At 39.2% G+C, this 23,890-nt stretch overlaps 5 protein-coding genes across 8 annotated transcripts in view; 3 read left to right on the forward strand and 2 right to left on the reverse strand.

Moving 5' to 3' along the window:
* LOC107036856 (cap-specific mRNA (nucleoside-2'-O-)-methyltransferase 1) overlaps window positions 1–6,279 on the forward strand; it is a 6,986-nt gene extending 707 nt beyond the window's left edge. For both annotated transcript variants that reach the window (XM_015255075.1, XM_015255074.1), the window contains exons 3-5: window positions 1,437–2,691; window positions 3,956–4,684; window positions 5,234–6,279. In XM_015255075.1, coding sequence (XP_015110561.1) covers window positions 1,437–2,691; window positions 3,956–4,684; window positions 5,234–5,723 — 2,474 coding nt within the window. In that variant the 3' untranslated portion in view covers window positions 5,724–6,279. The remainder of the gene's footprint in view (window positions 1–1,436; window positions 2,692–3,955; window positions 4,685–5,233) is intronic.
* Window positions 6,231–8,670, reverse strand: LOC107036857 (nudC domain-containing protein 1). The gene is made up of 3 exons (XM_015255076.2): window positions 8,487–8,670; window positions 7,106–8,066; window positions 6,231–6,815 (listed from the first exon to the last, which is right to left on the reverse strand). Exons 1-3 carry the CDS (start codon window positions 8,599–8,601, stop codon window positions 6,272–6,274), a joined length of 1,620 nt encoding a protein of 539 aa, XP_015110562.1. The 5' UTR covers window positions 8,602–8,670; the 3' UTR covers window positions 6,231–6,271.
* Window positions 8,671–8,804: 134 nt separating this feature from the next.
* On the forward strand, window positions 8,805–14,888 carry LOC107036807 (protein ecdysoneless). Its single transcript, XM_015254999.2, has 3 exons — window positions 8,805–10,142; window positions 11,331–11,523; window positions 12,338–14,888. Exons 1-3 carry the CDS (start codon window positions 8,933–8,935, stop codon window positions 12,756–12,758), a joined length of 1,824 nt encoding a protein of 607 aa, XP_015110485.1. The 5' UTR covers window positions 8,805–8,932; the 3' UTR covers window positions 12,759–14,888.
* Window positions 14,319–20,195, reverse strand: LOC107036808 (tether containing UBX domain for GLUT4). 3 transcript variants are annotated; one of them, XM_029126022.1, is made up of 8 exons: window positions 19,902–20,195; window positions 18,632–18,787; window positions 18,449–18,504; window positions 18,121–18,370; window positions 16,815–17,306; window positions 15,607–15,964; window positions 14,784–14,949; window positions 14,319–14,712 (listed from the first exon to the last, which is right to left on the reverse strand). In XM_029126022.1, the coding sequence occupies exons 2-8, from the start codon at window positions 18,716–18,718 to the stop codon at window positions 14,538–14,540; spliced, it is 1,584 nt and encodes a 527-aa protein (XP_028981855.1). In that variant the 5' UTR covers window positions 18,719–18,787; window positions 19,902–20,195; the 3' UTR covers window positions 14,319–14,537. The 3 variants fall into 3 exon arrangements, with proteins under 3 accessions (XP_028981855.1, XP_015110486.1, XP_015110487.1); XM_015255000.2 differs by lacking the exon at window positions 19,902–20,195 and having other exon boundaries at window positions 18,632–18,902; XM_015255001.1 differs by lacking the exons at window positions 14,319–14,712; window positions 19,902–20,195 and having other exon boundaries at window positions 14,780–14,949; window positions 18,632–18,903.
* On the forward strand, window positions 19,876–22,725 carry LOC107036809 (N-alpha-acetyltransferase 60). The gene is made up of 3 exons (XM_015255002.2): window positions 19,876–19,986; window positions 20,058–20,587; window positions 21,800–22,725. The coding sequence occupies exons 2-3, from the start codon at window positions 20,254–20,256 to the stop codon at window positions 22,375–22,377; spliced, it is 912 nt and encodes a 303-aa protein (XP_015110488.1). The 5' UTR covers window positions 19,876–19,986; window positions 20,058–20,253; the 3' UTR covers window positions 22,378–22,725.
* Window positions 22,726–23,890: the final 1,165 nt, after the last annotated feature.

Consider the following 23,890-nt stretch of genomic DNA (forward strand, 5'->3'; position numbering starts at 1 on the left):
TAGACTTTTTTAAAATTATTCATAACTCAGAAACAAATTGATCAATTGTGCTCAGTTTAGGCTCGTCACAAAGGGAAAGAATTGTTCTTTGTGTTGAGAAAGAAAATTATTGAATTTTATCAACATTGCAACCCCTCATTGACATTTAAAAAAAAGTCAAAAGTGTCCGTTTTACCCCAACCTCGCTTTACCCCAACCTATATTTATTTAGGTATTCCACAGGAATTTCTTGCAGGATTTTTTACTTTGGAAGAATGTTCTTGAATCGTTCTTAGTTCCACATGAAAAATTACTATTGAATGATTATCAAGTCCCAAACGTTTGAATAGTCCAAAAAATTGTTATTTTCTGTTCAAGCAAGAAGTTTCAGTTTAAGCACTTGAGTGCCTATTTTGGTCTGGAAAAATGCTTGTTTGACGCAAAACAAGGCCCAAAAAGCTACATTTTTAGTTCGAAAAATTTGTACGAATCGTTCAACGAAATTGCTATTTGTTTGTCGTTTCGGCTATTCAATACTCAAATACAAGAAATTAATTTTTAAATAGAATACAATGACGATGTGACAGCAACCCTGTAACTTCGAACGAAATATTTATCATTCAGCTTCACCTTATGAGAGATATTCTCATCCTGAAATGTCACTCTCTCCCCGCGAATGATCAGCCTCTTGAGCCAAATGTTTCGTTGTTGAAAGCAGAGCCAAAATATCTACATGTTCATGCTGCCCCTTCCAAATCTCGAGCGAAACGAGCAAAGTATTACCAAAATTTTCAGCATCAGATCAGATTTTTCGATCAGATGATCTATCGTCACCAGAGGATGGAAAATTATCCGCAGAATGCTGATTCTCAAAGTGATGAGACCCACAATTCATTAAATCATCTTATCATTCATCTTTAGAAATTTTGTATTCTCCAATGAAATAATATCCACGTTGGGAATCATCACAAAAGTATTTTGTTGATTTGAACAACAATTACTTGATGATTTTTCCCCTAGATGATGAATTTTTCTCGTGAACGTAGATTTGGCTATTCAAAAAAAAATCATTTTCTGTATAACCAAAAATCCAATTTCCAACCCCCACAATTCATTAAATTATCTCATTCCTCATGTTTAAAATTTTTTCACAACCAATTCAGTAGCGAAGTCAATTTTGACTATTGACCAGTTTTCAATGAATATTTCAGAATCCAAGGGAGACAGCAAAATTTTTGTTATAACCTTTTTTGTAGGGCCGATTGAGAGCTACAACAAATGTCATTACCAAAAATTCGCCATCTCCCTCAGATTCGGAAATATTCCTCAAAAACTCAACTGGGAGATGAGTCGACTTGACCGTTTTACCCCTTCGCTACTGAATTAAAACAATTTCCGCCTTGATAATGCCCCGAAAAATCGCCCCCTCACCTCAATGTCATTTTCCACTCTTCCAGAAACCTCGGACAGCGAGACCGACGACCGTCCCAGCTTCGGAGGTCCCGCATCCCTCAAGAGGCCCTACGACTACCTCTCCACCCCTGATGACGACCTCACCCCCAGTTTCGACAACCCCCAAGACTTCTCAAAACGCCGAAAATTCGAGGACCCCCCCTCGAACCCCCCCACCGACCCCGAGGATGACTCACCCCCCGAGGATTTCCCCCGTTCCACGAAAAAGTCCACCAACCCCGGCCTCCGGATGATGGAGAACATGGGCTACAACAAGGGCCAGGGTCTCGGTAAGAAAAAAGACGGCATAAGAGAGCCCATCCAAGCCTTCCGGCAGAAGGGCCGACGGGGTCTGGGTCACGACAACAAGCCACTGGCCCAAGCCGTTCAGAAGTGGAACCCCTCGGACGAAATCGTCAAGGTCAAGGAGGAGATGGCCTGGATAGTGAACGACGAGGAGCCCCCCACCTCCGACGACCTGAAGGACTGGCTGCTGCGCGGGCCTCGCAAGGAGACCATCGACGACGAGACCCTCTTCTGCGAGCCCCAAATCCTCCACGAGGTGATCAACTCAAAGAGCATCTTCGACGGCCTCCCCAAGCAGGAAATGCAGAAGGCGAGGACTCGCTCCAATCCCTACGAAACGATCAGAGGCGCCTTCTTCCTGAATCGAGCAGCTGTCAAGATGGCCAACATCGACAAGGCCTGCGACTTCATGTTCACACAGCCGAAGGGATCGAGCACCAACGATATCCTGTACTTCGCTGACGTCTGCGCGGGTCCTGGGGGCTTCAGCGAGTACATCCTGTGGAGGAGAAAGTGGCACGCCAAGGGCTTCGGCTTCACCCTGAGGGACTCGAACGACTTCAAATTGGACGACTTTTATGCTGGATCACCGGAGACCTTTCACCCCTTCTACGGCCCCAAGGACGACGGCAATGTCTATGACCCTGAGAATCAGCTGGCCTTCCAGCGGCTCATCATGGAGCACACGAAGGGCGTCGGGGTCCACTTCATGATGGCTGATGGTGGCTTCTCGGTCGAGGGGAAGGAGAACATTCAGGAGATTCTGTCGAAGCAGCTGTACCTCTGCCAGTGCCTGGTGGCACTCATGATCGTCCGGGAGGGCGGCCACTTCGTCACCAAGCTGTTTGATCTGTTCACGCCGTTCAGTGTGGGACTGGTGTACTTGTTGTACAGGTGCTTCGAGAAGGTCTCCGTCTTCAAGCCCAATACTTCGAGACCTGCCAACTCTGAGAGGTTTGTTTATTAAACGGAGAGGAGATTTTTAATGAAGAATATGGTGATGGGACATTGAGGCCCGGGTGTACTATCTTTCGAACGTTATCTCGATTTTTTTTTCATCTTCGTCATCTGAAATTGTCAATTAAGTTCTGCGTCATGCAGAAGTTTTGAAAAATTATGAATGAATAATCAAAAAAAAGTAGAAAAAATTCTTAATTTTTTCAAAGAGCATTTTTAATTTATATTCAGAATAAGTTGAATAACAAGAAATTGAAAAATGTATCTGATTTACGGTGACAAATGGCGGCCTGTCACCCAATATCATGCAGGGGGAAGACTGATTTCGTAAATCTTTTCTCACACTGCACAGAGACATTTATTACGGAAAAGGCTCTTTGAAAAAAGTTGTAATATTTTGGAGAATTTTTTAATCACAATTTTATCACATAAAAATGCCAGATGACTACATATCACTGTTTTGAAAATTGAGATACCTAGCTGTGACTTCCCATGGGGAGTTAGTGTTTTGCTATCCACGATGGAAAATGACAGCTAATAGATAATTTGCCATAGCGAATCAGATATTTGTAATTTTCACGTTTTCAACTCGTTCTGAATCTCAATTAAAAACGCTCTTTGAAAAAGTTCAGAATTTTTTCCATTTTTTTTATCACTCTATCATAATTTTTAGGAATTTCTACATGATGTACCACTCAATTGACAATTTTGGATTACGAAAGATGAAAAAAATCTAGATAACATTCGAAAAATAGTACCCCGGGCCTCAAAAATTTTTTAATCAGACTTTTATCACATAAAAATGCCAGATGTCTACATACCACTGTTTTGAAAATTGAGATACCTAGCTGTCACTTCTATCATGACAAAAGCAAGTAGACAATTGCATTTTTTTATAAATGAATACAGTAATCGTTGGTGTTAAATTAGCAATTTTCTTGAAAATGGGTTCTCGTTTCTTAAACTCTCATTTCATTATTCTCTTCTATTTTTTCATGCCATTATCCTATCATCAATTGAAATGTCATCAAAATTTTGGGTGTTACTTCATTCTCAGATAACTCTACATTCAGAGTTTAACTCAGCTTCTGCCAGAAGTTGAATTTTAATTGGTGTCATTATACAGAGCTGATTAAAGTCTATATTCTTAAAAAAAAAATCATGAAATTCGATTGATCCCTTGCAAGAAAACGTCAAAAAAATGAAAAAAAGACCACATGCATAAATAAAAAAATTGAATTGCTCCTTCATTTTCTTCTAGGTACTTAATCTGCGAAAAGAAGAAGGCCGGAGTTGAGGACGTGATCAGCTACCTGTCAGAGGCGAATGAAATTCTCCTGAGGGACGACCCGAAAGACGATGTGACGGAGCTGGTGCCTCTGGAGCTGCTCCAGGACGCTGACAGATTCCACAAGTACATCTGCAGCTCCAATAATACTCTTGGGAGGAAGCAAGTGGTGGGTCTCCTGAAGATCGCTGCGTACTGCGAGGACCCGCATCTTTTCGAGACGAAGCAGGCCCAGATGAGGAAGGAGTGCCTGGAGCACTGGAACCTTCCAGATCAGAGCAGAATAGTCCCGAAGCTCTCGAAGCCAGAGGACAAACTCCGGCTGATCGTGAGGGCTTCTGTGCTGAAGCACCTGAGGGATCCACCGACTGTTCTCACAGCTGATAACGTGAAGAGCAGCATTCTGAGCCAGCCTTGTGACTGGTATGCTGTGCTGTGTGGGGCTGGGGGCGCTGGGACGAGGGAGGACAAGGGGATGACTTTCTACTTGGGAATGGGGAGGACCAATGTCTACAGGCTGGTCAAAGACACCTGGGAGTGGGCCTCCAATATTGAACTGCCTCCTGACACTTTTGTTTATGCTGAGGTCGTCGAGGAGATGAGGGGACAGTCCAAAAACATCAGGAGGACTGAAGCACTGCACATCATTGATGCTTACTTGTTGGGGGGAGAGGACGTCAGTCAGAAATCACTTCCAGAAAGGTAAATTCAATAGATAAACTAAATAATACTGTATAATTATTGACTTGAGGACATTTGTCATTACGCGAAAAAAATTTGAAAAAAATCGGGAATATTCAGCGTTGTTAAAATTACATTTTGCAGAGAATCATTATTTTTAAAACATTCGTTGATTATAAATAAAAAATTGAAATTGTTTAAATTTTCGAATACCTTATTTTTTTCGGCATGAGTTCGATTTCTGGTAAAATAGAATGCGATTTTTTATGCATCTTGTCCTGTTGAGGTATTTACTGTAGAAAAATAGAGTGGGAAAATTTTAGAAAATTCATGTCGAGGAATTTCTATAGAAAACGTAAAGAAAAATATTTTGACCATCAGTCAATTTTCAATGAATATCTCGGGATCTAAGGCAAGTAGCAAAATTTTCGTTATAACCTTTTTTGTCGAACACATCGAGACCTACAAAAAAGATAATTACGAAAATTTTGCTACCTCCCTTGGATTCGGAGATATCCCTCAAAAACTGCCCCTGAATTTTTTTTTCATTTGAAATAATTTTGTTTCCAGGTACGCCCTCATCAACAAATTCTGTCAAGCCCTCTGGAAGCCTGAGAACTCCAGCTACCACGCAGTTCGTGCCAAAGAATTATACCCCCTGGATCGAGATTTACCCCTGAAACTCCAGGTGCAACCCTGTGTATTAAAAAATAACAGGAAAACGTTTGCACATTATCCAGACGAATCCCCCTACCCGGGAAGGACGAGGAGCGACAGTCAGCCACTCTTCTTCGTACCAAATACTGTGATGTTCCTGAAGACGACGAGTGCACCTTGGTGGAGGGTAATCAGCAAAAGCACTGGTTATCACTATTATTTCAACCCTAAAACGAATGAGGGACTCTACGACAATCAAAGACCAGTCTCGGCGTGTGCCAGCTTCCTAGAGACTTTTGCCACTCGACTGCAGTGGCACTGGCTGGAGGATCAATCTCTTTCGATTGAATACTTGTACGATAACGTGAAGCAGAGATGCCCAGTTTTTCCACCGAAGAACTGATGATAATGTTTCATCTAAATCTAGGAAAAATCAATTCAATGACGTTTGCTGTTAATATTGACACTGAGAGACGTCTGGTTGAACTAAAATTTCTAGATCAGCAAAATCAGACAAAAACAAGAATATTCCTTGTTGAACTTTCGTTACGTGTGAACAAATTAGTGGGAAAACCTAGTTCTTTCTTCAAGAAATTCTGTGGAATTTGTATTGAAGTTCTGTTGTAATTAGATACTGGAAGGCAGTATACAATACTAATTAATTGGTCAAATGACAATTTGACAATTAATTAACAGAATAGACTAGATATTGATAGAATTTTCTAATGAAGAATTCCTCAGGGAAAACTTCAAGTTTTCCTATTAATTTTCTTTGTATGTATCTGACAAAATCGCAAGCATTACCAGTTTTCCTGCAGCTGGTATCGACTGACTCCTCGCTTGTTATTCTCCCCCAGATGTATATATTATACCATCGTTTTGTGGGACAGAAAAGAATATATTTGTAATATAAATCCAAGCACTTATATTTACATAATAAAGATCGTTTTATCAATTCACTTTGAGTTTATACAATTTGTCCTGAGTCAGAAGGATCAGGTGGTCGTCAGTGGCGACTGCTCCCATGATGGGGAGAGCTTCTGCCCCCAGGTCCACGATTTTTTGTTTCGCCACTTTGGCATCGAGACCTGGCTTTTCGTAGATGAAGGCGTGCCTGTTGTGCTCCACGATGGCCACGTAGTCGCCGTTCTGCGGGGATATGCAGAATTTTTTGTTGCTTTTGCTGGCCTCCACGTATCCAAATCCAGGGAAGGTGCTCTCGTGCTGGACATTCCAGTCGTTGGGGGCCTCCAGCAGACTCCAAACGCAGCCGTCGTGGTCCTGGCGTATGCAGAGACGATGGGTCTGGGTGAAGAGAAGCCGATTGTTGGTGCCGAGAATGGCTAGGTGGGTTGTGAGGTGCTCTTGGAGGTCGATCCTCTGGAGGTAGCTTTGGTCACCTTCGAGGTCGCACTCTTCCAACTGCTCGGCATTGAAGCCTATCGCTGGCTGGGCAGTCGCGCCTTCTGGCTGATCTGTGCAGAGGTGCGACAGTCTGGAACATTGATGAGGAATATTATTCGAATGGACAAAATACGTTTCTAATTTCTGTCAAGTCGACTTGGCTTTCAGCAGAGTTTTTAAGGAATATCTCCGAATCTAAGGGAGATAGTGGGATTGTCGTGGGGACCTTTTTCGTAGCCCTCAACTCACTCTACAAAAAAAGGTATAACGAAAATTTTGATATCTGCCTTAGATTCCGAAATATTCATGGAAAACTGAAAATTTCTGTAGAATTTGTTAGGATTTTCTAGCAAAGTGCCCCCCCTCCGCTCAAAACCTCACCTCGAATGTATCTCAGCAGCCAATCCTTCATTCGGCAGATGTTCCCCACCAGTGTCCCCCCTGATCAGTTCACTCCACATCTGGCCCCCCTCCTGCTTCGTAACCTCCATCCTAAAGGTGTCCTTGTCCCTGCTCCAAGTGGCAGTTCCCTCGTCAATCCTGAACTGGCACTCTCCCTGCATCAGAACCGAGTCCTCAACAGTAACAGCGAGTGACGTTGCTGTCACCTTGACATCGGCCCTGGCATCCTTATGCCTCTCAGGAATCTTCAGCCAAACAGTCAGGGAATCCGCGTCCTGGGACCAATAGTACTTCGGTATTTTCAGCTCCGACTTGTCTGACGAGGATGCATCATCTATCGGCGTCATCGAGTCAACTGTGAACTTGACAGAATCTCCACTGAGGACGTCGATAAAATCTCCAGAGGATTCTATGTGAACGTAATCAACAGCTCCATTCACCATCAACTCCTGCCTTCTGGAGAGTTCAATGGAATTCTCTGAAAAGTTCTCTTGACTCTTCACTGAGTAATTCAGCAGAATTATCTTCGATCTCTTCTTGCTGTTCTCCTCGATTGTGGAGACCATCACTAGGACGAGGGCATTGTCGTTCAGGACGTGCCTTGCAGCCAGCAAAACTCCAGAGTCAGCTTCGATTGGAATCACCTTCTGTTGGTCCTGGTTTTTCATGAGAATGTGGAGGGCACCTCCGCCGTTGGACAGGGCAATGAACCACTGGGAGGCAAATGCAATCGTGGAGTTGTAGGATTTGGTCGGGGATTTGGGGAGAGAGTGAACATGGTGAAGGGTGTTGGGGGACTCCAGGCACCATAAATTTTCGTCTTCGTCGAAGAACCAGCAGGAGTCGTCGTAGGGGCTCTGGAAGAGGTGGTTGTGGAAGGCGAAGAGACGAGCCTCCAGCAGGGAATCCTGACCCGGTGATGGCTCCAGGTGGGTCACCTCTGGAAGAAGGGCGAATGTTGGTTAATGGGGCTATTCAGGGAAATACACAAAAAAATTATTTTTGCATAATATTCGGTTACTTGAGAGAAGTATTTATGTTTTCAATTCCGTATTTTCCCCTCAATAATTAGCAAGATTAAAACATTAATCGACATTATTCCCTCTAGAAAATAAGAAATGTAGGTTGGGGTAAAACGGACACTTTTGACTTTTTTTTAAATGGTAATAAGGGATTGAAATGTTGATACAATTCAATCATTTTTTTTCAATACGAAGAACAATTCTTTCCCTTTGTGACGAGCCTAAACTAATCTCAATTGATCAATTTTTTCTGAGTTATGAATATTTTAAAAAAAGTCCGAAGTGTCCGTTTTACCCCACCCACCCCTAAACGCTATTGATACGTGTGAAGATCTTACTTTTCGATAGCTTAATCTCCTCAGTGACCGGAACAATTTGTGTCGAGAACTGGTACTTCTCAAATTTTACGTTCAGCAGTTCTTTCTTCGGTCGTAGGTCAACTATTTTCGGCATTTCGAAAAGCGATAGGACTCACAGGTTAACCCCACATATACACTTGTCAACTTTTCGAATCGCCACCGGTTATTTCGCACTAACCAAAACCCCCGTCATTATTTCCGTTAATTTCCGTCAACAAACCGTCAACTTCTCATCCCCCTCCCCTCCCCCGAGTGTCACCCCACCATGTTTTTTCTCCACAAGTGTATGTCGAACAGGTTATGGTCATGAGTAAACGCTAGAAGAACGGGCGTGTGAATCACCAAAAACATTAATCAACTCCCCTTTGTACTTGAAAAAATTCCAATTAAAAGTTGTCACCTCCCAAAATAAAGCCCCTAAAAAAATGGAGGCGATAAAAACCCAGGAGGACATCCTCGAGTGCTACCTCTACCCAAAATCCTGCTACACAACCCCCGACCTAATCGACGAATCAGTCCTCACCACGGAGATAACCAGGTTCAACCACCTAATGTCGACCTACACCAAAGACTACATGTGGCACTGTGACCCCCTGGTGTTCCATCCCCGAACGAAGACCTCCCAGATCCTGGAGAGTGTGATCCAGGGTGACCCCAGGCCCCCCGACACCAGCCTGATCCCCCACATAGTGGCCAGACTGCGGTACGACGAGGACATCGGTGACGAGTGGTTCACAGTCTTCCTGATCTTCAGATTAACGGAGTCCCTGGAGGGGCTGATAGCCCGCCTGGTGGACTCTGACGGTGAATTCCTGCTGATCGAGGGTGCTGACGACCTGCCGAAGTGGGCGGAGCCTGAGACCTGTCAGGATCGCGTTTACGTGGCGAATGGGGCTGTCCACGTGGTGAAGGACGAGAAGCTGGTGCTGGAGAGGCTGAGGAGCCTGGCAAGGAGCCCTGAGAGGCACTTGCTGCCTGAGGCTGCGCAGATGGCCATCAGAAAGCGAATCAGTGTTTATCCGGAGGAGGTTGGCAGGAGGAGGCACAAGGCCAGGGCTTTTCTCCCTGAGAAAGCAGCCTCGATTCTCGCTCAGGAGCCTGGACTCATTGCTTTTGCCATTCGCACCATTGTGCATTCAGACCCCGTCGAGAGGAGGGTCTGCAGGGCCATGAGGTACTTCCCACCTGAGCAGAGGACGATGGTCAACCTGGGGATGACCAGGTGTCTGTATGCCATGGCCACCCACTGTCGGTACACTGGGGACCCCAGGACTGGCTGGAACTTTCCTCCGACTAATAGCCCCAAGTACAGTGCACATCTGCTGGGGATCAAGGTCGCCTGTGGCCTCGAGATTCTTGTCGCCAGGGCCAACGAGAGGCGGAGGAAGAGGGAGGGCGCTGGCGGGGCTGGCGACGACGACAAGTGGGGGGCCTATCTCAGGAGGCTCGAGGACTGCGGCTACTTCAGGGGGTGTCTGCAGGGGAGCCAGGAGAGGGACAGGCTCGAGAGAGTCGCCAGGGAGTTCCTCGTGGAGAGACCTCTCGGCTTGCCCACCCAGCACAAGGATGATGATGCTGCTGACAGGATTCTAGCGGCTTGGAAGAGCCTCAAGACTGAGGACTTCGAAATGCTTGGTAATTTCAGAAATTTAATAGACTCAATTAATAGATTTAATCTGGGCGCGCGATTATCTTTCTGTGGTGAAAATGAAGACTTGAATTTATTTAACTTTGTGTACTCATAGGTGTTTTATTAATATTGGTAATGACTGGAAGAGATTAAGAGAATGAAGAGAGAAACTTCAATGAATAATTTATATTCTTCGGTTGATTCTTCTTTTTTTTTACTTTTTAAAGTCATCTGATTGAAGTTTGTAATTGTTGAAAAAGGAGGGGAGGGTTATGGATTGATTTTCTAGAAAACTGAAAAAATTTCTTGAATTCTTCGGAAAATTTCAGTTTTTCAGGTAACCGTAGATCATAGATTTTTATCGAATTAGAGTTTAGAATTTATGTATGAAAATCTGAGAAGCAAGAATTGATCATTTTGGCGGGTGATAAATATGAAAAAATTAAAATTTAGGAAGTGAAGAATAATTTGTGAGTTAAAAAAATTTAGAAATACAGTTTTTTTTCTCATGATCAACAATTAGGCAATTTAGATATGTTTTGATATAAAGATCAACTCACACATGAAAAAATGAAAAATATGACGCAGAAAAATTTTTTGGCATTTGAAGAGTTTGAAAATACAGAGGAATTTTCTGAAAATATCTATTGAAGGGTTATTAAGATATTGTTTTTTTTTGTACAAGTTCTCTATTCAAAATATTGCAACTAGGATTTTTCAATAGATATTGTTCTATAGAAAAAAGTCTATAGATGACGATTTTTTTACAATCCTTATTCTATTGGGATTTTACCTATAAGAATTGTTGGGTATGAATTTTATGAGTTTTATTCTTACATTTTATCAAGAGAAACAAATGAAAATCGAATGTAAAAAACATTGGAAATTTATGCCCGACAGTAGAAATATAAAAATCTATTGGTTTTTTTCTCTTAATTATCCCTTTAAAAAATGATAAGTCAAATCAAATTCTATTAGAATTCACTCACAACTCCAATAGAATTTCCCAGATCAAGTGCCAGATTTCCCTTAATTATCCCTTTAAAAAATGATAAGTCAAATAAAATTCTATTAGAATTCACTCACAACTCCAATAGAATTTCCCGGATCAGGTGCCAGATTTTTCTGTAAGAATTCTTCAACATTAATTAGTAATTTTTCTTGAGAATTTTAATAAAATAATTTGTTCACAGCTCAGGATGAGGCGTCATTGAGTCCTCCCGACGATGACAGCTGGCTGAATGTCGATGCGCAACAACTAGAGTCCATGCTGAATCAGCACTGGGGACTGGCGGAGAAGAAGAGTCAAGAACCCACGAGTATCAAAGAGAAGATCAAGGCGTTCTTGAATCAGACTAGTGATATCGAGGGAATAGAGTTCACTGGGTAAATTCAGCCACTTAATTCCATTTAAAAAAATATCCCATTTTATTCAAAATTGAGTTATTAACATTCAAAAAAAAGTCAGAAGCGCTCATTTTCTTCTCCATGTTCTTTAAAAAATTCATCATATATAATTCATTATAATTCATCAATAATTCATCATATAAGTCATCACATACCAATCATTGATATTTCAATACAGCTTGAAATTGAAAATCAGATTCTTCAATCAAATTTTCGATAGATTGAGAGGTCGAAACAACAGTTGCCCTGAGTTTCACAATTTTCCGTCATTTCCCCTGTCAAGTAAATCTGAAATTTAGAATTTTATTGAGTATTCAAGAAATTCCCTAATTTTTAAATAATATCTACGGAAATTCCATTGAAATGCGTCATTATAAATTTGAATATTTCGTACTTGAAAATTAAAGAGAAATTTTCTCCAACAATGATGTACTTTTTTAATCTTGAATTATCACGTAACATTCATTTCTTTATTAAAAAAAATCAAACAGAAAACTTGGAAAATTTGAGCCCAGGAAATTCTACAGAAAATATCTCAACAGAATAAATTGTGCATACAAAAAATCGAATTCTATTGACTTTTTCTACATAAAAGAATTGAATTAGATAGAATTTCTATCGATCATTTCACTAGAATCGGCCAAAAACTAATGGAAAGTTCAATAGAATTGTGTAACGAATTCGCTAGGTTCTTCTATTAAATTTTTTCGTGCTGTCCTGACATTGACGTGATGTGGCTGGATCTTCCGAGCGTCACAACAGATAATTTACTTCTCTTTTTCGTAATTTCCAGAGAAGGAGCCCGAGATGACGATCCTCGACACGACTCTGAAGAGGGAGGACGAATAGAATTCGACGCTGACGTCTACGACAGCACCCTCCGTGACATTTTGGACCTAGTGGTCCCAGGTGGTGACGGAGAGTTCGATGGCAGCTCCGAGGGATCTCTCGCTGGAGATGACGACGAGAGGGCAGGGGAAATGGACAAATACATGAGATTACTGGACTCCCAGCTGGAGTTGCAGCTCAAGAAAGACGACACGAGTTTATCTAGTAGATTTAAGGACTCGACAGAGTCCAATCTCGTGGAGAGCATGGAGGAGGAAGCTGGTGGGGCTGGACCTGCTGGCAATATCATTGGTGGGCCTGTTCGACGTCTCATGCATCTTCATCTTCAATCACCAACTGCTGTTCCCCCTGATCTCCAGAGTTAATACCGATGGGTGGGGGGGTTATGCGGCTCATTCGGGGTAGTTTATGTACACAATTTCTTCATCCAGCCATGCTAAGCCTAGATTCTATGTCCAACATCCTATTAATAAAGTCGTGGGCGAAAAAATTTTACAGAAAAATCTGGCGAATTTTATGGAAATTCTGGGGGAATTCCATTCAATTTTCTATTCGTTTTTAGACGATTCTATTGGAAATTTTTGCTGCTCATCTGCGCGTTTTTTCAGTGGTTCTAGGGGAATATATTTTATGGAAAAAATGGATAAAAATCTGGAGAATAATCAATAGGATTCTATTTTTTATAGGACTTATTTAATTGAGATATTTTGGACGGACATCCGTTGGCTTCAATTTTAGAAGGTTTTTTGTTTGATTTTTTCAATAAAAAGAGATAAAAAATGAAGTGGAAAAAACTTGAAAAATTCATTTTGAGGAATTCCTGTAGAAAATTTCTCAATAGAAATAGTTTTACAGAAAGACTAAATTCTACTGATTCTTTTCTATAGAATAGTTTCTATCAAACACTTTCTATTAAAAGAATCGACCAAGAACTAATAGAACTTTTCAACGAAAATTCAATAAAAATCCAATTGACTTTTCCATCGAATTCACTAGATTTTTCTATAAAATTTCTTCGTGCCTATACGAATTGGTTTGGAGGAGAAACTAATTCGAAATATCAGTGAATTTAAAATAGCTACGACCTGCCTACTTCTAGGGATACTTTTTTATTTTATAATTAAGTACATTTGGTGGAAGATACTCACGTGTGAGAAAATTCAATGAAAAAAACCCTGGGGATTTGAATAAAAATGTTCAATAGAAGAAATATCTAGAATGTTTGTGAAATTTCTGCGATAATTTTCTCTTGAATTTTTTTCAATGGAAAATTACTTGTCAGTAGACTGTTATAGAAATTAATTTATGAAGACAACAACATAAATCGACTGTAAAATTCACTCATTCAGCGTATTAAGTCTCAATTTCCAATGGACTTTAAAGAAATATTTTTCACGTTTTCCAAATTTCTGTTTTTCCTCATTATTTATATATTTTTTATTTAAAAATTTAAAAAATTCTTCTGTTGAATTTTCTCATACATACTCCAAGGAGAAATCAATCACTCATTAATTATAATGCGAAAAAAACCAATAATTATTAAGAAAATTGATTTTTTTAATTTTATACGCACAACAACGATATTATGATTTTTGTAATCTATATTATAAAACATTCATGCATTTATGTATTCATCAACATAAATGGACTGTAAAATTCATGTCTCAAAATTATATTCCGCGCAAAGGATTTTACCAGCTTATGAAGTCTCAATTTCCAGTCGACTTTGCAGAAATATTTTCCATATTTCCAAAATTTCATTTTTTTTTCATTTATTTCTTTTCCAATGCAAAAAAAAATACTTCTGTTGAATTTTCTCATCCACACTCCCAGGAGAAATCAATCACTCATTAATTATAATGCGAAAAAAAAGAATAATTATTAAGAAAATTGATTTTTTAAATTTTATACGCACAATAACGATATTATGATTTTTATAATCTGTATATTTGCATTCATCAACATAACTCAGCTGTAAAATTCATTTCTCAACATTACATCCCACACAGTGAATTTTATTACGAAATAATAAATGGTTCGCTTAAGCTTACCTCATAAAAACTCAAGTGACAATGATTCAGGAAGTGTTAAACTCGCATTTGACTTAAAAAGGGAATAGAAAATATCACTATGACACTGATTGGTTATTTGAATGCACGTTTGAACCACTTTGGTGCATAACTCGTTACACGATTTGCATTAGCAACACTGCCACTGCTTCCAGGGCTTGGATCACTCACGTCTTCGCCTGAATTACTGTGACCAATGTTAGCGTTTGAGTCTTGGAGTGTTTGACTCTCACTTCGAGTCGTCGTTATCCTGAAAAAATGATAACGCTGAATAAATGAGAATATGAGGTTGAAGGTGGGGGATTTTTAATGCTTTTTTACCTGGATTTTATGGCTTGAACACTGGCGATTTTTGGATCCACCAATTTGCTCCTCAGCTCTGGCTTGAGGTCAGATACTCCTGAGTAGTAAATTATGGCTGACGGCACCAGACCCTCGTCGATCAGACGATTCGATGGGGATAGGTTCTTTCTTGGAGGTGTTACGTCTGATAAATTTTCGAGGGAAATCAATTTGTGATTAACAACAGAATGGATTTTTCAAAGATATTCGATAGAAAAAAGGCAGTCGATTTTTTTTTACATGAATAATTCTCTTGAGATTTTTTCTACAGAAATTACTGGGTTTAAATTCCGTAACTTTCCGCTGTATTTTTTTCTCTCATCACATAACACAGGCTTCTACGCTTGGACATGAATTTTCCACTTTTTGTGAATTTTATTTTATAAGAATTAAAAAAAAAAGAAAATGTAGCAGGAAAATCATGAACAATTTATGCCCATGAATAGAAAAATCAAGATCTAGTGACTTTTTTCTCTGAAAAAATGACATGAAGTTGCGTAATTTTCAATAAACTAATAAAATTTTAACAAAACACCAATAGAATGTATTAAAGAAAGCGCAAATTTTTCATAATTTCATAATTTTTCAAAAACTATGGACATTTTTTTTTATTTTCTAATTAAAAAGAAGATCCCATTTGATTAAATACCACTTATAATTTTTGATTGTTGTGCAGAGAAGTTAACATCATCAAAAAATTCAATATTGAACAAAAATGAAAATGTCAATAAAAAAAATTATTTAGAAAAAAGGAAAAAATTGTCTTAGTTTTAGAAAAAAAAATGATCATTTTGGTACTCACAAAGATCAAAATCCTTCTCCGAATTTTCCAAATATTCTTTGATGAAATCCTTAATATGCTGAACAGTCTCAACAGGCCCGAAGATGCCCTGGAGAACCATTTGTCCAGGGAACTGTATCCTAATTATCGTTTTTCTGTACTTGTGGAGTTTATTAAGTGTCGACTGCGTGCGTTCGAGTTCACGTTGGGCATTTGTGAGGAGTGGATTCTCCTCGAAAGCCTCCCTCTGACGTTTGGCATCACGCAGGAGGGCTTTCGCATCGTCCACTGTGAGATCGTAGAAATTGTCTGGGAGATTCTCACGAGGAATTGCCTGAGCTTCTGCTTGATTGAAAATTAATGCATTTCTGTCTCCCAGCTGGAAAAATTGAGGAAGTCATGTAAAAATTCTCTAAATTTCAGGTATAAAAAATCGTAGAAAGAATTTCTAGCACTTATGCTAACAAATTCTATGGGAAATACTACATTTTTATAATTGGAAATATAAAGAAAAAAAAATCTGATGAGGAAAAATACTAAAAATTTCGATATAATTTTTTCTATTGCAATTCTCTCAAGAAATTTTTCATTGCGAATTCTTCAACTTTTTTCTCATTGTGTTGTATTATTCATTTAAAGTCAAAAACCCCAAGAGAATTATCTTTTAAGTGTTTCCCAATAGATTGAAATTTATAGAGTATAGTCTGGAGTCATTAACTTTGAATGAACTCCTCCACTTATTGTTTTACTTAACAATTTCCATTGAAAAATGCATTTTAAAATGAAAATCATGAAGAAATTGACATGAAAATTATTTCGACAATTTCCATCTCAATTTTCCAAGTTTTTCATCCACTGTTTTACTTCATTTGACATAAAAACACCGAAGAGAACTTGAAAATTTTTCCAGTAGGTTTCTCCCCAAGTTTTGTAGAAAATAGTCTAAATCTACATAGAGTAACGGTTTTGGTAATCTGTAGGTTGTGGGTTCAAATCCCCTCTTGGCATTGCTCTTGGTTTGATATTTGCTTCTTCCAATGAAATATTGAAATGACAGTCTGGATCTACTGCTCTCAGATAAATATTGCCTGGCTATTTTCTCCTCTAAAAATCAATTAAAAAAAAAAACGGCAATAAGACCAACAGCAACAATTACCTATCATGTTCCCTTCAATTTTTTCATGCACATAAAACTTTCCTATCAAAAACATCTTTAGTTTGGTCATTACATATTCGATGGATTCAGTGATTTCCTCTGCGATTTCGAGTCCTTCATCCGCCACTGGTGATATCTCCTGACTCCCCTCTTCATTTTCAGTCGGTGGCTCAGGCTCTGGCTCCACCTGCGCCCTATTCCCATGCCCAAGAACGTTGCCACCACCCACGAATCGCTTCCCAGATCCCCGAGAATTCTTATTCTGCGCAGATTTCTCATTCCTCAACATCGCGATGGGATCAAACGCCTTCTTCACTTGATTCTTGACGTTGGAGACAACATTGCTAGCAGCATTGCTCGCCTGCTGCAGAGCTGTATTACTGTTGTTGCCCTTCCTCTGTGGTTTATCGTTTGTTTTATTGGGCTTTGATGCCAGCTGACCAGCAACATGCGCTTGTGTTGTTAATTTATCTAGATCACGGTGGAGGAGTCTCAACATGGCACGTCCGTCGCTCAGACCGAGAGACTGGAGAGATGTTGTGCTCAAATTTTCAGCTCCATGAATCTGAATAAAGTCATCAATGAATGATGGTATTCCGTATTTTTCAAATTATTTTTACTGAAATGTTTTGCTTCAAATATTTGATTTTTAAATTTTCCTTAAGGCTCGGGTGCACTATCTTTCGAATGTCATCTGGATTTTTTTTATCTTTCGTAATCCAAAATTGTCAATTGATTGGTACATCATGTAGAAATTACCAAAAATTATGATAGAGTGATAAAAAAAATAGAAAAAATTCTGAACTTTTTCAAAGAGCGTTTTTAATTGAGATTCAGAATAAGTTGAAAAAAATGGAAATTATGAATATCTGATTTGCTGTGGCAAATTATCTATTAGCTCTCATTTTCCATGGTGGATAATAAAACACTAACTCCTCATGGGAAGTCACAGCTAGGTATCTCCTCAATTTTCAAAACAGTGGCATGTAGCCATCTGCCATTTTTATGTGATAAAAGTGTGATTAAAAAATTCTTCAAAATATGACAACTCTTTTCAAAGAGCCTTTTCCGTAATAAATATCTCTGTACAGTGTGGGAAAAGATTTACGAAATATAAATTAAAATTACTGAATATAAATGAAAAATGCTCTTCGAAAAAAAAAGAATTTCTTCTACTTTTTTTTCATTATTCATTAATAATTTTTCAAAACTTCTGCATGCTGCAGGACTCAATTGACAATTTCAGATAACGAAAGATGAAAAAAAAATCGAGATAACGTTCGAAAGATAGTACACCCGGGCCTCAATTTCGAGTACAAAATTTTTATCACCAGAAAATCAATTTGGATTTTTAAAATATTGAGAAATAATTCCCTCACCTCCTGATGCATATAAGTGATGACCATGTTCCCAGCCTCCTCCCCAGGACACAGACTCCTGACAATCTGAATCAACGTCGTCTCCGAGGAAAACTCCCCCATGACCCTCTGCCCATTCTCCAGTTGGACCCCAATGGTGACACTGGACGATTCCCTCTCCTTGGACCTCTGCACCATCTCCAACTGCGCATTATTCGGCAGTCCAGTAAACCGAAAGATCGAGCTGGCCTCGAGAGTCTGACTGAAGTGCCTGAATAACCCCAAAAAAATAAATCCCAACTGTCAATTAATCCCCACGAATCACTCCCCAATCTTCACAGTAACGTACTTGAGGTCCCATTTTTTGGAGCTGAAGCCCTGTTTCTGGCACACTTCCTCGAGGACCTAGTGCCACAGAAAAAGCTCAATCATCCTAATGGAAAGGGTAAAAAATTCGCGCGACAACCCCCGAATGGAGGAGCCCTCAAGAATTATGAGGAATCCGTGGAAAAGTTTGTGACAGCAATCTTACCTGCAATATCGTCGTGTTTGGGGTGATCTTGACATTTTGACGTCGACCGTTGGGTGCGAAAACGGTAACACTCTTGTTTGCCGCCATGACGTGCCTTCAACTGAACGTTTATGACCGCATGACACTAACGCGTGCGTGTGGAGCCAGCGATAATCGCTGGAACGTACATGCGACGGTGAACAGCTGTTCTGGTTTAAAGGGTTTAAATACTCCCGAAGGGAGCTCTTTTTTGTTTTAAGAATATTCAAGTAACCATTTTTAATTATGAAAGAAAAATTATGAACTAATTAAATTATATTACATTTTGCACTGAATTATTTTTTTAAACATTCGTTATTTATTAATAAATAATTAAAATTGTTTAAATTTTTGGAAACCTCATTTTTTAAGGTATGACGTCGATTTCTGGTAAAATTGGGAATATGAATAAATTTCTTACGGTTCCGAACAAATTATTTTTACGGTGCACTGAAAACTCAATGACCCGAAATTGAAAGAATAATTAATCGAGATCAATTTTCACATTTAACGAACGCTTACAAATTATTATTATCCCCAATAAACGAATGAACTATTCATTCGTTTATTGTATATAAATATATAATATATATTTCACATGTATATATATCATCGGTGAAATTAAGATGTTCTACACCTTTTCGGTCAAAATTCACGTTTTATCAATTATTCTCGCGAATTGTCGGTCGGATTGACGCGAAAAAATATAACGTTTCTGTATTTTGTCATTATTTAATTACTCGCGAAGTTGCAAGGTGGTGCGATCATTTTGTGCATTTTTGCTAAACGTTTAAAAGGAATCCCAAAACTGTAGAAAAAACGCAGGAAAATGATCCCACCACCATGACACTGCGTGAGCCATTAAATAATGACAGAACACAAGAACGTTATATTTTTTTCCGTCAATCCGATCGACAATTCGCCAGAAAAAGGAAAAAAAACGTGAATTTCAGCCAAAAAGGTGTCGAACATCCTTAATAAATTCTGTCCTTTTATGGAGACCGATTATTTAAAAATGAAATTTAATGAATTCCATTTCTTCATTTCAACAAATGAATAGATCAGATACATAGATATTATTTAGAGAAAATTCTCAATAAATAGTGCCACACAACTCGCCGCCCTGAAATTTCCCTCATTCAAATATCACGTGGGACTGTTCCGCAGTCCTCTTCAGGGGCCTAACCGAACTGCTAAAGAAGAGAGAAGCCCTTACGGCACTTGCCTCCACGAGACCGAGAGACCAAGTTACCTAGGAAATAGAATAAGAAGAACATGGTATACACGACGATAAACAGCTGTTTCTGGTCTGTCTCTCTTGCAGAGAAAAATTCTACGTGAGTTTTTGCAATCATCAATTTCCTCCCCCCCTAATTCTACCATCCGCACAATCATTTATTACTTCCAGTCGTCTCGAGACCGGGAAAATTGACTAGAATCGCCGTCAATGCATCTCTCAAACTCCCAGAAACAAAAGAAACACCGAGGAATTGAAAAATGTCACAAACATGGTATCCAAGCACTCACTCCCGAGGACTATTGATATTGACTTTTGACGTTGGCTTGTGTAGTTACGGCTGATCATTAAAAATAATAATAATGCTATGGCTGATAATACTGTAGCTGTGGTGGATGCCGAGAAGGAGCTGCTTCTCGATAATAATTTGTGGAATGAGCCGAGAAAATGGAAATTTGAGGATTTTCTCGGTGGAATGAGTGTCACGTGTGACAGACACAGCGTCGTTGGGGGATCTGGACATGAGTATGAGCGACAGGTGAATGATGGGGTGGACAATCGGAGCAGTGGTGACTATTCCTACAATTGCAAGAAACCTGTTACTGTGCCTCTGTGCCTCCTTGGGGATGTGCAGCTCAGGTTTTTGTGCCCTGATGATCTGGAGGAGGTCAGGGCGCTCTGCCAGGATTGGTTTCCTATAGGTAAACATTTATACTGCAGGTGTCTTATTTATTTATTTTATTTGTTGGGAGGCAGACGCCAACACAGGGTGAGGTAAAGTGAATCTTGTTGAGTCGTCGATATCTGCTGGGTAAATGACACGATTTTTGTCTGCCTTGAATTTCGAGACATTCATTAACAAATAACCGATATTCAAAATCGAACTAAATTATTTTACACTGAGAAAAAAAATTATTTTTGCCAAATATCCATTTACTTGAGAGAAGTATTTATTTTGTCAATTCCATATTTCCCCTGCCGAGTCATTCCCGGTCAATTCTCATTAAGCTTCAATTATGACAATTATATTGCTCTAGAAGACGATCATGTTAGCTGTGATCTTGAGTGAGCTCCCTCAATAATTATCAACATTGAAGAATTAATCAAAATTCTTTCCCCTAGAAAATGAGAAATTTAGGAAAAATGAATAATTATTGGAGTTCATCGAAGGTCATGTACAGCATAGTCTTCCTCTAGAGCAACATGATTGTCATAATTGAAACCTAATCAGGCTTGTCTGGGAATGACCCGGATAGAAAAAAATTCAACTTTTGAAAAAGTAAATACTTCTCTCAAGTAAATAGACATTTGGCAAAAATATATTTTTTTCTCAGTGTACCGCTTCGCTTGTAAATTGTCAATACGAAAACAATGAATAAACTTTACTCAATTTTTGTCAATTCAGATTATCCTTACTCCTGGGACGAAGATATAAATATCCATTTACTTGAGAGAAGTATTTATTTTGTCAATTCCATATTTCCCCTGCCGAGTCATTCCCGGTCAATTCTCATCAGGCTTCAATTGTGACAATTATATTGCTCTAGAAGACGATCATGTTAGCTGTGATCTTGAGTGAGCCCTCAATAATTATCAACATTGAAGAATTAATCAAAATTCTTTCCCCTAGAAAATGAGAAATTTAGGAAAAATGAATAATTATTGGAGTTCATCGAAGGTCATGTACAGCATAGTCTTCCTCTAGAGCAACATGATTGTCATAATTGAAACCTAATCAGGCTTGTCTGGGAATGACCCGGATAGAAAAAAATTCAACTTTTGAAAAAGTAAATACTTCTCTCAAGTAAATAGACATTTGGCAAAAATATATTTTTTTCTCAGTGTACCGCTTCGCTTGTAAATTGTCAATACGAGAACAATTAATCAACTCTACTCAATTTTTGTCAATTCAGATTATCCTTACTCCTGGTACGAAGATATAACAAGTTCGTCCCGTTTCTACGCCCTAGCCGCCGTATTCGGTGGTGTGATAATAGGGCTCATCGTAGCCGAGATAAAGCCACACGCAACACTCAACAAAGAGGACCAAGGAATACTCTGTTCAAGTTTAGGAAAGGACTCCCTCGTCGGTTACATCCTCAGTCTCGGTGTTCGTCGTGCCTACCGGAGGAACGGAATAGCCTCCCTGTTGCTCGAGCAACTGCTGGCTCACGTGACAGCACCAGAACGATCAACAGTGAAGGCTGTTTTTCTCCACGTCCTCTCCAGCAATGCTCCAGCGATACTATTCTACCAAAGATGTCATTTTCGACTGCACAGTTTTTTACCATACTATTACTCAATTCGTGGCAAATGCAAGGACGGTTTCACATATGTTCTTTATGTTAACGGTGGGCATGCACCCTGGGGCATTTGGGACTGGATGAGGCACATAGCTGGGGCCATGGCCAGCCTTGGGCCCTGCAGGGTACCCCAGTGGATCTGGCAACGACTGCTCTGGGCTGCCACTCTACTCTCTTACCACAGATGATATTTTACATATCTTTTTCATTTGTCATTTTCACTTATTTATCCGTGACGACTTCCATCATTTTTCGTGTTTCGACGCCTCTTCACCGAGAATTCGAATTATTTATTCGAATATTTAGTGTAATACGAAATTTTTCAAAGATTCCAGGTCTAAATATCCGGTAAAAAACGCCCAAAATAATATCCAATGGAAAAATGTCCGAAAGAAAAATATCCAAAAATGAAATATCCCAATACCAATAAATTCAATAAACAAGAATCCATTGAACAAGATTATGTTTATAGACCTTTTCATTCTGAGAGTCACTAGATTTGCGGACACTTTTTTCCCATGTTAATTCCCCTAGGATTTGCGGACACTTTATCGAATTTACATATAAATCATGGTTTTTGAGCGCTCAAGTGTATATCATTGTAAAGTTCAATATTTATCAGAATTTTCCATGGTTTTTTCGGAGATTTTTTCGTTGAATGAACGAAATAAATATTTCCCCTAGATTTCCAGAATGAAAAGGTCTATTGAACGAAAATTTAGACAGTTACTCAGTGAGAAATGTTTTTGAGATAATTGAGTATATCATCTTCAGAGTAATCCAAAACAACATCAAACAGTCGCGCTCGTTTTTGGGGGAACCGAATACAAAAATCCTTTGTTAATGAACAGGGGCTTGCCCTTTTGACTCAACAAATCTCAGTACCATGTTGATGACTAAGCTGTCGACAGAGCCCTGAACATTCGGAGATTTCAAATAATAGTAAATGAGAGATATCGGCGGTTTTGCCAAATAAATTGAGATTTCATGGAAATGAGTGCGATTGATTTCAACTCAACTTTGGGAAATTGCAAACTGGGGTCTAATTGCATTGGAGTATTTTGGGACATATTTGCCATCGAATTTTTTTGCTATTGGATATTTTTAACCGGATATTTAAGCCGGATACCTTTTTCAAAGGCCACACTGTTCAGGGATATTCAATCGATTGTTGGTCTCGATACTTGCGACAGGATTCGTTGTACGTCTATTCGATAATGTTTACTACTTTATTACGAATAGAGGATTCGATATTATGTTGATGTATATATTTAGTAGAGAAATATTGTTTTTAATGAAATAAAAAAATTTAGTAACGTTGTAAATTTGCTTTGAATTTTCGTGGTTGGTGGAAAGTCGGGGCCCAATTGTTTCATTTTCCTGGTATCGACGAGAGCCATGTTGACATGCAGGGAGCGATTTTGCTCGTTTTATGTCGACATAAAATCGTAAATTTCAACCAGTGACAGTCCTGGATTCGGAATACTCAACTAGGATTGGTTGAAATTTATGATTTTATGTCGACATAAAACGAATATTAGGAGCGATTTTTCTCGTTTTATGTCGACATAAAATCGGAATTTTCAACCAGTGACAGTCCTGGATTCGGAATACTCAACTAGGATTGGTTGATATTTACGATTTTATGTCGACATAGAACGAGGAATATTAGGAGCGATTTTGCTCGTTTTATATCGACAT

Source organism: Diachasma alloeum, unplaced genomic scaffold (genome assembly GCF_001412515.2).
Source record: "Diachasma alloeum isolate Michigan unplaced genomic scaffold, Dall2.0 Dall_scaffold_00211, whole genome shotgun sequence".
In the NCBI taxonomy this organism is placed as follows: domain Eukaryota; kingdom Metazoa; phylum Arthropoda; class Insecta; order Hymenoptera; family Braconidae; genus Diachasma; species Diachasma alloeum.